Source organism: Podarcis gaigeae (assembly GCF_964106915.1).
Source record: "Podarcis gaigeae genome assembly, chromosome: 13".
Classification (NCBI taxonomy): Eukaryota; Metazoa; Chordata; class Lepidosauria; order Squamata; family Lacertidae; genus Podarcis; species Podarcis gaigeae.
In genome coordinates this window covers 2590844-2606605 of record NC_139689.1, presented here as the reverse complement: position 1 = coordinate 2606605, position 15762 = coordinate 2590844, and the positions used below count along the sequence as shown (strand labels likewise).

Here is a 15762-nt window from a genome sequence, read left to right as displayed (position 1 = left end):
CCTTGCCAACAGGAGCACTGCCCCCTGGCCTGGGGCAACGTCAACCTCTTTGATTACAAAGACACGCTGGTGGCTGGGAAAATGGCTCTGAACCTTTGGCCCGTTCCCCATGGTCTGGAGGATTTGCTGAACCCCATTGGAGTGGGGGGCTCCAACCCCAATAAAGTGAGTCTGCTAGTCAGCTTTACAATACTGTTGTTGTTGTTGTTTTGTTATTGCATTGCTTTTTGTCCAAGCTAGGTTTTATTACTGTTTGTAGCCAGGCGCCATTACAATATGGACATAAAACACATATCTTAAAACCATCAGGTTGGCCTTCCAAGAAAGTCTGAAAAGGGAGAATAAAGGCTTGTCCCGCTCTTTCCAGGAACATGTCCACTCTTAAAAGCTTTGTGTCTGAGCGTTTTGGGGTTTCTTTTGCCCTTTCAAAAACCCACTCTTTAGCGCTCAATCGGAACAAGTCGATTTGTGTTTTCCGTGGATCGTCGTTGGCTCCGATTAAGCTTTAAAGGGTGGGTTTTCTCAGGGAAAGCTCTGGGGCAGAAAACAGGTGCTCAGACAAGGAGCTTTAAAGTACAGACCATGCCTGGGAAGAGCAGAGGAAGTGTGGACAAGCTCTAAACAGAACCCTTGGAGGATTTATAAATAATAATATAAGATATAGCACACTCCATCTTCAATTTGTTCTCCATAAGAGTACATATGTACACAGAAACATTCCTTTAGTAGCTTCTTATAAAACCTGCTTTGGGCCCCTCCACGCATCCTTTTTATTCTGCATTCATAACGACTTGTGCTCATCATGGTGTCAGGATAAGGTAAAGGGACCCCTGACCATTAGGTCCAGTCGTGGCCGACTCTGGGGTTGAAGCGCTCATCTCGCTTTACTGGCCGAGGGAGCCGGCGCACAGCTTCTGGGTCATGTGGCCAGCAGGACTAAGCTGCTTCTGGCAAACCAGAGCAGTGCACGGAAACGCCATTTACCTTCCCGCCAGAGCGGTACCTATTTATCTACTTGCACTTAGCCATGCTTTCGAACTGCTAGGTTGGCAGGAGCTGGAACCGAGCGATGGGAGCTCACTCCGTCACGGGGATTCGAACTGCCGACCTTCCGATCGGCAAGTCCTAGGCTCTGTGGTTTAACCCACAGCGCCACCTGCGTCTGTACTTAATGGTATCTCCAGGTGGCACTAGGAAAAACTCCCTACCTGAAACCCTGGCGAGTTACAGCCAGTCAATGGAGGCGGTGCTGAGCCAGATGGAACCCAACTGTCCTTCCTTGGAGGGTTTTAAGCAGCGGTTTGACGTTCATCCATCATGAATGCTTCATTTGAGATTCCTGCATTGCGGGGGTTGGACTGGATGACGCTCAGGGTCCCTTTCAACTCTACAGTTCTATGCTTCTGAATGGGCTGGCTCTGCATAAGGCAGTTTATTGCGTTCTTAACCTCTGATGTCCACCCATCCACACAATGCATCTTTAACTTATGAAGTTCTCAGCATGGTGGCAATAGCCACCAACTTAACCAGAGCAGCACACGGAAACGCCGTTCACCTTCCCGCCAGAGCGGTACCTGTTTATCTACTTGCACTTTGAGGTGCTTTCGAACTGCCAGGTTGGCAGGAACAGGGACTGAGCAACGGGAGCTCACCCCGTCACGGGGATTCGAACCGCCGACTTGATCCGCAAGTCCTAGGCTCTGTGGTTTAACCCACAGCACCACCCGCGTCCCAGTTATACACAAACTCGCTTTCAATACCGTTTGCTCCCGTAAAACGTTTCCGAGTTAACGAACTCCTTCGTTGCCAATTAGCACAGGTGCCCCCCGCAACTTCCTGCTAAAATCCTGCAACTTTTCATCCTGGAAACATTAAAGAGGACCCTGTACTTGCCCTACGTTTGTAAGATTCAGGATAAAAGAAGGCCTTCACGCAGCGCATAGTTAAAATTATGGAGGCACAGAGTGGCCACCAACTTGGATGGCCTTAGAGGAGGCTTTTGGTTTTCCCTTTGGAGCATCTGCGTGGCCACTGAGAGAACAGGATGCTGGGCTAGAAGGGCCATGGGCCTTATCCAGCAGGCTATCCTTAGGTTCTTACACACCTGCGACCTCATCACCTTTGCTTTCCATAGGAGACCCCGTGCCTTGAGCTGGAATTCACTTGGTACAGCCACACCGTCAAATTTGCTGATGCCACCGAGATAGAGGAACACGCCAACTGGGCCATGTCCCGGGAGCTTGGGCTCAACTACTGCATGGTGGGACTGGTAAGAGACCCAGCTCCATCGTAGGATTGTTGGGGGGGAGAAATGTCTCTCGTGGGCAGAAAGAAAGGGGCGTCTGACTTACTCGGATAGGTCTCCCTGTTCCATAGTACTCACTTTCCTAGGCTTGGGGTGAGAAGACAAGGCAATGCCACAGGACACTTTAAAGATAAAGGGACCCCTGACCATTAGGCTCAGTCGTGGCCGACTCTGGGGTTGCGGCGCTCATCTCGCTTTATTGGCCAAGGGAGCCGGCGTACAGTTTCCGGGTCATGTGGCCAGCAGGACTAGCCGCTTCTGGCGAACCAGAGCAGCGCACAGAAACGCCGTTTACCTTCCCGCCAGAGCGGTACCTATTTATCTACTTGCACTTGGATGTGCTTTCGAACTGCTAGGTGGGCAGGAGCAGGGACCGAGCGACGGGAGCTCACCCCGTTGCGGGGATTCGAACCACTGACCTTCTGATCAGCAAGTCCTAGGCTCTGTGGTTTAACCCACAGCGCCATCCGCATCCCTACAGGACACTTTAGCCTTCCCCAATTGAGTGCCGTCTGAATGTTGTTGGACTACAACCCCCATCAGCCACAGTCTAGGGCTGATGGGAATTGTAGTCCTCAACATCCAGAGCAGTGGGCAGTAGTGCCCCCGGGGGGGGGGGATTGCTTAGGCACTAGGAAGCATGTGGGCAGCAGGAGGGCGCTGGAGGTGGAAATGACTACCAGGGTCTGAAAAGCTGGTATCGCCGGATCAAGCTCATCCATTTTGCTGAATTAATTAAGCTACATCTTTTTAACTGGATTTTGAATTCATTGTTACTGTTTTGAATTTTAAGGCGTTATTATCTCCCTTAGGAGGTTGTGGAAACCGCAATATTGAATAGTGCCTTTTGTAGGGTAGAGGGCAAGGGGGATGAGCTTTTATAGGGGCAAGGCTAGTTTGGAAAGCACTGGTCTGGAGGGCACCAGGTTGGGGAAGGCTGGGAAACACATTAAGGCTTCTTCTTCTTCTTCTTCTTGCCAGATTAAAAAAAAACAATGCTGCAAGAGAAAACGAGAGAGAAAAGTTCCCTCGTTTCCATAGTGAAACCTTTCCTAGTCAAGAGAGTAGATCTATATATATTTAGCTGAAGCGCCTGGCAGGGAAACCAAATGTAGGACACATGGATACAAGGCCTCGGTTTTGCAGCTCAGTTTGTTAACTTGCCAGGGATTGTTCCATTGCATAGGAAGCATCTCTGAGGCTACACATCTCTGATCTGGGAGGGAGGGACTGGCTGGCCAAGTGATAGAGGGAGGGATGGGGGTTTGAACCTGGGTCATAACCTTCTGCTTCTGTTGCCTCCTTTCTCCAGAGCAACCGCCTGGCCCGGGACAGCTCCCTGGATGAGAGTGAGCTGGAGCAGCTGAGAAGCATCTGCAATCGAGACCCCCTTTCGGAGATCACTGAACAAGAGAAGGACTTTCTGTGGCGACACCGGTGGGTGGGTGGGCGCCGGGGATCCTGGGTGATCTCTGTAGTGGGAGAGGGCCTCCTGCCAGATTTCTCCACCTCCCTGCTAGATGAGCTTTGCGCATTCAAATGGAGGGGTGACTTATTTGTTTAAACAAAGAATAAATGACACTGGACCATCTTAAGGTGATGGGTGCCTGCCTCTGATGAAGAGAGCACAGCAGAGGTTATATTTTCTGAGAATCCTCTGGAAAAACAATCTCTTAAAGGACCTGTTGATGGCATTTTACCATTGTACTGTGGAGAGTGTATTAACTTATGGTCTGGGTGTGTGGTTTGGGAACTGCACTGTCAGGGGAAAAACAATGCTGTCCGGGGTTGTAAAGTCTGCGGAGAGAATAATTGGGTGCCCTCTTCCCACCTTGGATCAAATCTATGCTGTCAGGTGCCATAAGAAAGCTGCAGAGATCGCGCAGGATAGTACGCACCCCCGAAATGATCTCTTTCAGGTTCTGCCTTCTGGAAGAAGATACTGCAGGGGGTTGGACTAAATGATCCTTTATCCCCCTTCTGACTCTACAGCCCTATGATTCTTTTTTCCCCTTCCAGGCACTACTGTGTCAACATCCCGGAGACCCTCCCTAAATTACTGCTGTCTGTCAAGTGGAATTCGCGAGACGAGGTGGCTCAGGTGAGACTAAGAGCTTTCTTGGGTGTCTCGTCAGAGACATGGGCCACCTTCCCCCTCAAAGCTCCTGGCTGGGATTGGATAATAATAATAATAATAATAATAATAATAATAATAATAATAATAATAATAATTTATATCCAGCCCATCTGGCTGGGTTTCCCCAGCCACTCTGGGCAGCTTCCAACAAAACACTAAAATGCAATAACCTATTAAACATTAAAAGCTTCCCTAAACAGGGCTGCCTTCAGATGTCTTCTAAAAGTTTGGTAGTTATTTTTCTCTCTGACATCTGGTGGGAGGGCGTTCCACAGGGCGGGTGCCACCACCGAGAAGACTCTCTGCCTGGTTCCCTGTGATGATTTCCTGCAAATCATTTCCCTTGTAATTCCCAACCTGCCTCTTCCTTCTCCCTCCGCAGATGTACTGCCTCCTCCGGGAATGGCCGCTGATTAAACCTGAGCTCTCCATGGAACTCCTTGACTGCAATTTCCCAGATCCGGTCGTGAGGGAGTTTGCTCTGAAATGCCTTGTGAAGGGCCTCACGGACGACAAGCTTTCCCAGTATCTCATTCAGCTGGTCCAGGTAACCATCTCTGGTGTTATTGACTGTTATGTACTGAATTGAATAGGATCTGAAAGGCAGCAGTCTGATTGGTCCTAGAACAATAGGATTCAGAATGCAGTAGTCTGATTGGTCCTAGAACAATAGGATTCAGAATGCAGCAGTCTGATTGGTCCTAGAACAATAGGATTCAGAATGCAGCAGTCTGATTGGTCCTAGAACAATAGGATTCAGAATGCAGCAGTCTGATTGGTCCTAGAACAATAGGATTCAGAATGCAGCAGTCTGATTGGTCCTAGAACAATAGGATCCAGAATGCAGCAGTCTGATTGGTCCTAGAACAATAGGATTCAGAATGCAGCAGTCTGATTGGTCCTAGAACAATAGGATTCAGAATGCAGCAGTCTGATTGGTCCTAGAACAATAGGATTCAGAATGCAGCAGTCTGATTGGTCCTAGAACAATAGGGTCCAGAATGCAGCAGTCTGATTGGCCCACATGAGCCACCCAATCCATCTCCAGGTGGAAGTGAATCCGCAACCAGATTGGCCTACAGGAGAATCCCGGAACTAGCCAATCACGTGGGGTCCATTGTGTAAATAATGTATATAAAGCAGACATTCTGGGGGAACTTCCATTCCTCACTACTATGAGCTGAATAAAGAGCATGAAATCCACTCTCGACGCTGAGTATATTTCATTGACCATGGTTGGCTTTTTAAAATTATTATTCTATTCCTCGTAAGTTTGCCTTGAATGTATGCTAAACAGAGAGAGGGATATGAGTTGATAAACTCAATTAGACTTCTCTGGACCGCAATTCCCACCAGCCCTAGCTAGCATGGCCCTGCAGAGAAACAACAATGGAGATTTCTGCCTCTTGTGCGCTTTTTGTCCTGGCAGGACCAACATGGCGACAGGGCAAGCTGCACTCTTCCATGCCTCTTTCTCTTTTGCATGGCACGGCACTCACAAGCTAGAAATAAGCACACACACACACACACACACACACACAAACTTTGACACCTTTGACTCTCCCCCTTGAAGGTTCTCAAATACGAGCAATACCTGGACAACCCCTTGGCTCGCTTCCTGACCATGAAAGCCCTGACCAACCAGCGGATTGGGCATTTTTACTTCTGGCATCTCAAGTAAGTGTCAGGATGAGATATGTGGAACTGATGGGTGTGGTGGGAATAACAGAAGTGGAGTTGAGCAGGAAGTTTGCAAGTGTTTGGGTCGGCTCTCGGGACTTGCGGCAGGACCTTCGGTGAAGGTCCTGTGTGAGTGCCTGGAGGCGGTTGGAGGATGGATGGCAGCTAACAGATTGAGGTTGAATCCTGACAAGACAGAAGTACTGTTTTGGGGGGACAGGAGGCGGGTGGGTGTGGGGGACTCCCTGGTCCTGAATGGGGCAACTGTGCCCCCGAAGGACCAGGTGCACAGCCTGGGAGTCATTTTGGACTCGCAGCTGTCCATGGAGGTGCAGGTCAGTTCTGTGTCCAGGGCAGCTGTCTGCCAGCTCCATCTGGTACGCAGGATGAGACCCTCCCTGCCCACAGACTGTCTGGCCAGAGTGGTGCATGCTCTAGTTATCTCCCGCTTGGATTACTGCCATGCACTCTACGTGGGGCTACCTTTGAAGGTGACCCGGAAACTGCAATTAATCCAGAATGCGGCAGCTAGACTGGGGACTGGGAGTGTCCGCCGGGACCACATAACACCGGTTCTGAGAGACCTCCATTGGCTCCCAGTATGTTTCCGAGCACAATTCAAAGTGTTGGTGTTGACCTTGAAAGCCCTAAACGGCCTCAAAGGCCCAGTATACCTGAAGGAGCGTCTCCACCCCCATTGTTCTGCCCGGACACTGAGGTCCAGCTCCGAGGGCCTCCTGGCGGTTCCCTCATTGCGAGAAGCAAAGCTACAGGGAACCAGGCAGAGGGCCTTCTCAGTGGTGGCGCCCGTCCTGTGGAACGCCCTCCCACCAGATGTGAAGGAAATAAGCAGCTATCCTATCTTTAAAAGACATCTGAAGGCAGCCCTGTTCAGGGAAGTTTTTAATATTTAACGCTGTATTGTTTTTAATACTTGATTGGGAGCCGCCTAGAGCGGCTGGGGAAACTCAGCCAGATGGGCGGGGTATAAATTATTATTATTATTATTATTATTATTATTATTATTATTATTATTATTATTATTATTTACGCTGGGCTGCGTACACACAATGCATTTAAAGCATCAAAAAAATACACCGCGCGAATTGATGGTTCCAGCAGACTCCCCAGTAGCAATGTGCTGTAGCAGGGTACTGTAGTTCCATTGAGCTACTATCCCTCCCCAGTCCTAGAAGCTAATAATAATAATAATAATAATAATAATAATAATAATAATAATAATAATAATAATAATTTATTAATTATACCCCGCCCATCTGGCTGGGTTTCCCCAGCCACTCTGGGTGGCTTCCAACAGAATATTAAAATACAATAGTCTATTAAACATTAAAAGCTTTCCTAAACAGGGCTGCCTTCAGATGTCTTCTAAAAGTCTGGTAGTTGTTGTTCTCTTTGACATCTGGTGGGAGGGCTTTCCTCAGGGCAGGCGCCACTACCGAGAAGGCCCTCTGCCTGGTTCCCTGTAACCTCACTTCTCGCAGGGAGGGAACCGCCAGAAGGTCCTCGGAGCTGGACCTCAGTGTCCGGGCTGAACGATGGGGGTGGAGATGCTCCTTCAGGTATACTGGATCGAGGCCACTGGGAGGGGTGGCTAACACCCCAGAGGACAGGATCACACTTCAAAACGACCTTGACAGATTAGAGAACTGGGCCAAAACAAACAAGATGAATTTTAACAGGGAGAAATGTAAAGTATTGCACTTGGGCAAAAAAAATGAGAGGCACAAATACAAGATGGGTGACACCTGGCTTGAGAGCAGCACATGTGAAAAGGATCTAGGAGTCTTGGTTGACCACAAACTTGACATGAGCCAACAGTGTGTCGCGGCAGCTAAAAAATCCAATGCAATTCTGGGCTGCATCAATAGGAGTATAGCATCTAGATCAAGGGAAGTAATCGTGCCACTGTATTCTGCTCTGGTCAGACCTCACCTGGAGTACTGTGTCCAGTTCTGGGCACCACAGTTCAAGAAGGACACTGACAAACTGGAACGTGTCCAGAGGAGGGCAACCAAAATGGTCAAAGGCCTGGAAACGATGCCTTATGAGGAACGGCTAAGGGAGCTGGGCATGTTTAGCCTGGAGAAGAGGAGGTTAAGGGGTGATATGATAGCCATGTTCAAATATAGAAAAGGATGTCACATAGAGGAGGGAGAAAGGTTGTTTTCTGCTGCTCCAGAGAAGCGGACACGGAGCAATGGATCGAAACTACAAGAAAGAAGATTCCACCTAAACATTAGGAAGAACTTCCTGACAGTGAGAGCTGTTTGACAGTGGAATTTGCTGCCCAGGAGTGTGGTGGAGTCTCCTTCTTTGGAGGTCTTTAAGCAGAGGCTTGACAACCATATGTCAGGAGTGCTCTGATGGGGTTTCCTGCTTGGCAGGGGGTTGGACTCGATGGCCCTTGGGGTCTCTTCCAACTCTATGATTCTATGAGGCCATTTAGGACTTTAAAGGTCAGCACCAACATTTTGAACTGTGCTCGGAAACGTACATAGAATTGTATGGTTGTCCATCCCCCTGCAGTGCAGGAACCACAACTAAATATTCCATGACTGATGACCACCCAAGGAAGGAGAGCCTTGCAAGGGAGTCCCGTTTCAGTGCGACGGTCCCAGGAATCAAGCTGTTGTGGGTCTTTCAGAATGGGCTGGGTTGGGGGTAATGAGCTCTGAGTCGGAACTTTGTTGCCTCCCGCAGGTCAGAGATGCACAGCAAGCCCGTCTCTCAGCGCTTTGGGCTGATGCTGGAGGCCTTTTGCCGGGGCTGCGGGATGTACCTCAAGCACCTGAACAGGCAGGTGGAGGCCATGGAGAAACTCATCAACCTCACCGACATCCTCAAGCAGGAGAAGAAAGACGAGACACAGAAGGTACCTGCCTTGGACCCCACAAGTTTCCCTCCAAGCCGCGCTGCTGCTCATTGCCTCCACAAAGAGAAGGGCCAAATAGAGCCCCCCCCCCACACACTCATTCAGAGGAGTTAAGTCCAGGGCTTGCGTTCTGGGGGAGAAGGTGGAGGAGGGTGGGTGCAATGAAGTCTACAAACCTCACGCCCCACTTTTGGCCAAATAACCCTGCTCCACCTGCCTGTAGCCTTCTAAAAACTGCCTAAAGAGGCTGTCACGAAAGCCATGGAGGGCGTCCTAAAAGCCCTCCCTGCTTCCCTGCTGTAACTCAAGCCCTGGGCCAGACCCCTCTCCTCTATTCTGAGCATAGCCGTCAACGTTTCCCTTTTTTAAAGGGAAATTCCCTTATTCCGAATAGGATTCCTTGCAAGAAAGCCTAGGACTTGCTGATCAGGTTGGCGGTTTGAATCCCCGTGACGGGGTGAGCTCCTGTTGCTCGGTCCCTGCTCCTGCCAACCTAGCAGTTTGAAAGCACGTCAAAGTGCAAGTAGATAAATAGGTACCACTCCAGCGGGAAGGTAAGCGGTGTTTCTGTGTGCTGCTCTGATTTGCCAGAAGCGGCTTATTCATGCTGGCCACATGACCCGGAAGCTGTATGCCGGCTCCCTCGGCCAATAAAGCGAGATGAGTGCTGCAACCCCAGAGTTGGCCACGACTGGACCTAATGGTCAGGGGTCCCTTTACCTTTTTTAACCAGAGCAGCTATGCTGTGCCTCTTCAGTTGGAGGCAGCGAAGCTTCTGAATACCAGTTTCTGGAAACAGCAGGACAGGAGAATTGCTTGTGTGCTCAGGTCCTGCTTGTAATAATAATAATAATAATAATAATAATAATAATAATAATAATAATAATATCTTATACCCTGCCCTCCCCAGCCAAAACCGGTCTCAGAGCGGCTAACATCAAGTGTATAACACATTAACATAAAATCAGGCCATCAACTAAAATGCATCCTAAAATCAGATCAGGATCAGAATAAAATCCAGTCAGATGGCAACCCGCAGATTAGGGTTGGGAACCTTAAATGCTTAAATGTAGAGCTAAGTCTTCGCTTTTCACTTGCTACACACAATCCTCCCTAATGGGCGCAGGTTAGAAAAGGGCAGGGGGTGACGATTGTACCACAGCAGGCCCAATAGGAACCTCATACCTGTCTTCCTGTCACCATCCTGGGTTTCTGCTGGAGCAGAACTGTGGAGAAGGGCCAAAAAAGTATTTGTTCCATCAACAAAACGTAAGCAGATAATATACTGTCTTTTTCGCTCCATAAGACTCACCTGACCATAAGACGCACCTAGTTTTTAGAGGGGGAATGCAAGGCAAAAAATATTATTTAAAGGGAGCGCTGAGCAGAGCCTGTATGCATCCCAGGCTCTGCTCAGTGCTCCCTTTCACAAGCCATGTGGAGCATGTGTGCGGCGCTTGCAGGCTTTTCCCTGAGGAGGGAGAAGGGCAGCCCATCACTGACGGCTTATGGGATAGCCGCACGCAGCCTCTTTTGGGCAACAGGATGAAGGCTCCCCCAAGAGCCGCGCTCCCTTTAAAGAGTGCGTGGAGCATGTGTGCGGCTCTTTAAAGGGAGCGCTGAGCAGAGCCTCCTGCCTGTATTCGCTCCATAAGATGCACACACATTTCCCCTTACTTTTTAGGAGGGGAAAAGTGTGTCTTATAGAGCGAAAAATACAGTACTATTGCTGTAGAAAAGTGCCTATACCTATTGTGGGTTTCCCATTGGGGCATCTGGGTGGCCACTGTGAGAAACAGGATGCTGAACTAGATGGGCCACAGGCCTCATCCAGCAGGGCTGTTTTCATGTTCTTAAGTCTTTAAGGTGCCGCAAGACCCGTTTTTGCTGCAGCAGATTAACCCAGCTCCCTGTCTGGGAAAGCTCGGCTGTGGTTAATTTTCCAAACAGAAGAGGTTCTGGGGCTCAGGCATGCATGGACACAGACCCGCTTCCCGTTGTGTGTGAGTGGCTGGGCTTAACTGCAGCTGTGTACGGAGATGCTTTGCAGAAGCTCAGGGGCTCTTTCTCTTCCTTTCTCTGTTCCCACTCTCCTCCTCGCCCTCCTCCCAAGATGCAGATGAAGTTCCTGGTGGAGCAGATGAGGAGGCCAGATTACATGGAGGCACTTCAGGGCTTCATCTGTCCCCTCAACCCAGTGCACCAGCTGGGCAACCTCCGGTGAGACCAAGGGGAAGGTTTTGGCCATTTAAAGCAGCGGGGGTTGGGAAATAGGGGGCAGGAAAGAGACCCGGACTCCTGGGTCCCCTGGAAGAGGGCTGGTGGCAGGGGGACAGCTCAAAGCAGCCTCCGAGCACACAGCTGTGACCAGATGTCCCCTCTGCTCCAGGTTGGACGAGTGCCGGATCATGTCTTCGGCCAAGCGCCCCTTGTGGCTCAACTGGGAGAATCCCGACATCATGTCCGAGCTGCTCTTCACGAACCATGAGATAATTTTTAAAAATGGAGATGGTGAGTGGGAAGGGAGCTCAGGGATAGATGAGGGGGAGAGAGAGAGAAGAGCCGGGAGCATTGCTTGCAGCAGAGGGGCGGGGAACCCTTTTCATCCCAAGGGCCACATCCCCCTTTTGGCAACCTCCCGAGGGCCACATGCAAATTGTGGGTGGAGCCAGAGGCAAAAGTGGGTGGAGCAATGAATGTAAATTTTACCTTCGTACCATAGACTAGTTTCTACACATCCAGCCGGGCAGAAACACTTGGGGGCAAACCAGGAGCAGTGAGGGAGTTGTGGGAGGGCAGATGAGAGTGGTTTGGAGGTCCACATTCAGCCCTTAGGCCCAAGCTTCCTGAACCCCTTTGCTCCTTCAGACTGCACCCATTCAGTTGTCCCCCCAGGGGCTTGTGTGAAGCATGATGGGAAAATCCATTCTTGGATGTGATTCCACTGCCCACAACATCTTGCAGCCCAGCACTTAGGCAAATATTTTCTCCATCTGTTTATATACCCTTAAAAAACCCCAAACCATCGGGTTACACCCAGTGGCTGCGAGTTACTTCCAGTGCAAGTTTGGGCATTTTATTTATTTATTTCATAGATTTATACGCGGTTTGATGCCAAAACGGTCTCTAAGCAGTTTGCAAACTGTATAGAAAACTGTCGATGAAACTAAAAATGACAGTACCAACGAGAACAATAAAATTTCCCCAAAGTAAAAAACACTTTTTTTTTGCAGGGAAGATTCTTAAGAGTCAGGGATCCATGCCCTCTTCACACACCTTTCTTTCTTGCCAAGGCCCAGCCCAGAAAGCCATCTGACTCTCACCCAGGTTGCTCCCTCCCACCCAAGACTCTCACCCACCCAAGGAAACACCCCTCCGTGATACTGCTTCCCAAGCTTCGCCAAGCTCAAAAATAACACTCAAAATTGATATATACAAATATACACATATACCGTATTTTCCTCTCCATAAGATGCACTTTTTTCTTCCTAAAAAGTAAGGGGAAATGTCTTTGCGTCTTATGGAGCGAATGTGTGGTCCCTGGAGTCGAATTGCCCAGGGGCAAAAAGCAGATCATGCTTTTTTTTTTCAGAAAGAGGGAAGGGGGTGTTGAAAGGAAGCAGCTGATTGGAAAGCGATCGGGGAGGGAGATAAGGGACGCTAGAGATAAAGGAGGCCTCTTGGGAGGGGGGAGGTAAAAGCCCATGGATCCTCAGGATTTTTGCATTGGGTCACCCCAAATTCACCATCAGATCACATAGCTTGTCCATGGCTATAGCCTGCACCACAAAAATCATACATCCACTGGTTCGTTCAGGATATTTTTTTTCTAGTTTTCCTCCTCTAAAGACTAGGTGCGTCTTATAGAGCGAAAAATACGGTACATAATATACACAAAAATAAGAACCTAACTTGAAGTGGGGTGGGATGTTCTCAGCCTTGCTTCCACCCCAAAGCATTCTCTTTCGTGTCTTGTCATGTCCCTTTGTTGTCGTTCCCTTCTTGAGTTTCCCATTCCATTTTAAGGAAGAGACACGCCAGGATCCATGATTTCCTCTCTCCTCTCGGCTATTTTTTCTTCCCGCATCAGCACCAAAGCTCACACCCACACACCCAGCCTCTCAGCCCATCAGAGGGCAACTCCCTCCCGACCACTCCAGTCACATCTTTGTTTTAATAATCTCCTCTGTGATCCCCAGACCTCCGGCAAGATATGTTGACTCTGCAGATCATCCGGATCATGGAGAGCATGTGGCAGAACCAAGGACTGGACCTCAGGTAGCGTTAAGGCAACGTGTTGTGGGGTGGGACTTTTGCCTGCTCTGTTTTTGAGTTTCTGCTGAAATGAGGCTGCATTTTAATCTTGTTTTTAAGTTGTATTTCAATCAATTTCTTTTTTATTTGGTGTTAGCTTCCCTGAGCCCGGTCTTGGCTGGGGAGGGCGGGCTATAAATAAAATAATAATAATAATAATAATAATAATAATAATAATAATAATAATAATAATTTCAACCTCATTTGGCCTTTGCTTTAAAAACAAGTGGATTCTCTTTTGCTGGAGAACACACACACTGCCCCAAGTCCAGAAATGTCTCGGTGTGTTCCAGAAGTGCTGTTTTCAGAGGCAAGGTTGCAGACTTTTCATGGGTTGGCTTTAAATACAGTCGGGGTGCTAGACTATAAACAGTTGCACCCTTCCTGCCACCAAGAAGGGGTCCAGCGAGAAATCCTTATCAAAACAGCAACCATTGGGGCTGTGGGTAGGTATGAAATAATAAATAATAATAACAAAATTTTATTTATATCACACCCTCCCCAGCCGAAGTCGGGCTGAGAGTGGCTAACAACAGTAAAATAATACAACATTCTTAAAATCAGTTCATTATAAAATAAATTCAAAATCAAATTAATGGCAACCATTGGGCTAGAGTTCTGTGAGGATTGCCAAAGGATGGGGTCAGGCTGTGCCCTGGCCAAAGGCCTGGTGGAACAGCTCCGTCTTGCAGGCCCTGCAGAAAGATGTCAAGTCCCACAGGGCCCTAGTCTCTTGGGACAGAGCGTTCCACCAGATTGGGGCCACAGCCGAAAAAGCCCTGGCTCTGGTTGAGGCCAGCCTAACCTCCCTGTGGCCCAGGACCTCCAAGATGTATTTGTTTGAAGGTCCTCCGTGGGACACACTAGGAAAGGCAGTCCCGTAGGTACGAGGGTCCTAGGCCGTATAGGGCTTTAAAAGTTAAAACCAGCACCTTAAACCTGACCCTGTACTCCACTGGGAGCCAGTGCAGCTGGTATAGCACTGGATGAATGTGATCCCGCAGCGAGGACCCTGTAAGGAGTCTCGCTGTGGCATTCTGCACCCACTGGAGTTTCTGGGTCAGTCTCAAGGGCAGCCTTGAAAGTCTCTGGTTGCTGGATTTCTGGCTGCCCTTGCATGTTGCAGTCTCTGTAGCCCCCCCCCCCCCAATGGCTGCTGCAATGACTCTTCAGATTTTTTTGGGGGGGGGCACAGCTCCTGGCAAGTGGTGGAAGAGATTTCCTCTGGCCAAGATCTCAGAGAGCAGTCGGAGTAGATGCCATCCTGCACCAGCCTGGCACCCTCTAGAGTCTAGGTGTCATGGACTACGATGCCCATCAGCCTGAGCCAGTGGGGCTGGTGGGCTTTGTAGTCCAAAACATCTGGAGGGGGCCAGGTTGGCAAAAGATGGAGTAGATTATCCTGTGCTCAATGGCCAAAGAGTCCAGTACGACTTTAAAAAATTGTGCAAAGATTAAGAGCCTGAACAAACCCAAAATGGAATGAAACCCAAAAAGCACGCTCACACATGCAAAGGTCAGGTCTTAGGAATCCCATGCACTGGAAGAGGCCGCAAATATTTAAAACCCTCTGAATTAGAGGCCAAAGTCCTAGGTAAAGGGAAATGTGTTTATTTTGCCTGGTGCTTTTTTCCGCGCACCTTGCATAATTTTATATGCCTTTCCTGTGTCTCTACCTTTCATGGGTTGGTAACCTCTCCACTTAGGGAGTTGCTCCATCCTCTGTATCATTTTGGCTGCCTCCACATGGACTGGTTGAAAGCCACCCCGTCCCCTTGCTGGATTTATTATCATTGTTTTCATTTATTTCATTTATATGCTGCTTTCCCCTCTGAGGAGCTCAAGACGCCATGTACATGGTTCTCTCCCTCCTCCTTTAATCCCTGCAGCAACCCTGTGAGGTAGGTCAGGCTGAGAGAGGCAGTGACTGGCCTCTAAGGTCACCCCAGTGAGCTTCAAGGCCTTCTGGCGGAGATTTGAACCCTACTCTCCCAGGTCCCAGCCCAACACTCTAACCACTGAACTACACTGGATTGGACCCAAGGTGTTTCTCACCTGGGATCCTTCTTCCCCCAAAGGGGAGCCCACAAGCAGGAGGAAGTGAAGGCCACAGCCCTCTCTCCCAGTTTCTCCCCAATGATTGGTATTCAGAGGTAGCCTGTCCCTAAACCTGGAGGCTCCATTTAGCCACCCACTGATAGACTTTCTGACCTTCCATGACTCTGCCTAATCCCCTGTTTTCCAATAATAATAATAATAATAATAATAATAATAATAATAATAATTTTTATTTATACCCCGCCCTCCCCAGCCAAGACCGGGATCAGGGAGGCTAGCAACCAGTAATAAAAACAAGTTGATTAAAATACAACTTAAAAAACAAGATTAAAATACAACATTAAAACATTGAAATGCAGCCTCTTCACAGGAGGA

At 49.0% G+C, this 15762-nt stretch overlaps 1 protein-coding gene across 6 annotated transcripts in view; it reads left to right on the top strand.

Moving 5' to 3' along the window:
* The window catches only part of LOC310828770 (phosphatidylinositol 4,5-bisphosphate 3-kinase catalytic subunit alpha isoform-like), a 37363-nt gene that overhangs the window by 15083 nt on the left and 6518 nt on the right, over positions 1-15762 (top strand). For 5 of the 6 annotated variants that reach the window (XM_083706584.1, XM_083706585.1, XM_083706583.1 and 2 more), the window contains exons 10-19: positions 13-165; positions 2135-2269; positions 3618-3742; positions 4325-4406; positions 4825-4989; positions 6016-6119; positions 8844-9015; positions 11129-11235; positions 11405-11526; positions 13215-13293. In XM_083706584.1, the coding sequence (XP_083562710.1) occupies positions 13-165; positions 2135-2269; positions 3618-3742; positions 4325-4406; positions 4825-4989; positions 6016-6119; positions 8844-9015; positions 11129-11235; positions 11405-11526; positions 13215-13293 (1244 nt within the window). The remainder of the gene's footprint in view (positions 1-12; positions 166-2134; positions 2270-3617; positions 3743-4324; positions 4407-4824; positions 4990-6015; positions 6120-8843; positions 9016-11128; positions 11236-11404; positions 11527-13214; positions 13294-15762) is intronic. The other variant, XM_083706586.1, reaches the window with a different exon arrangement.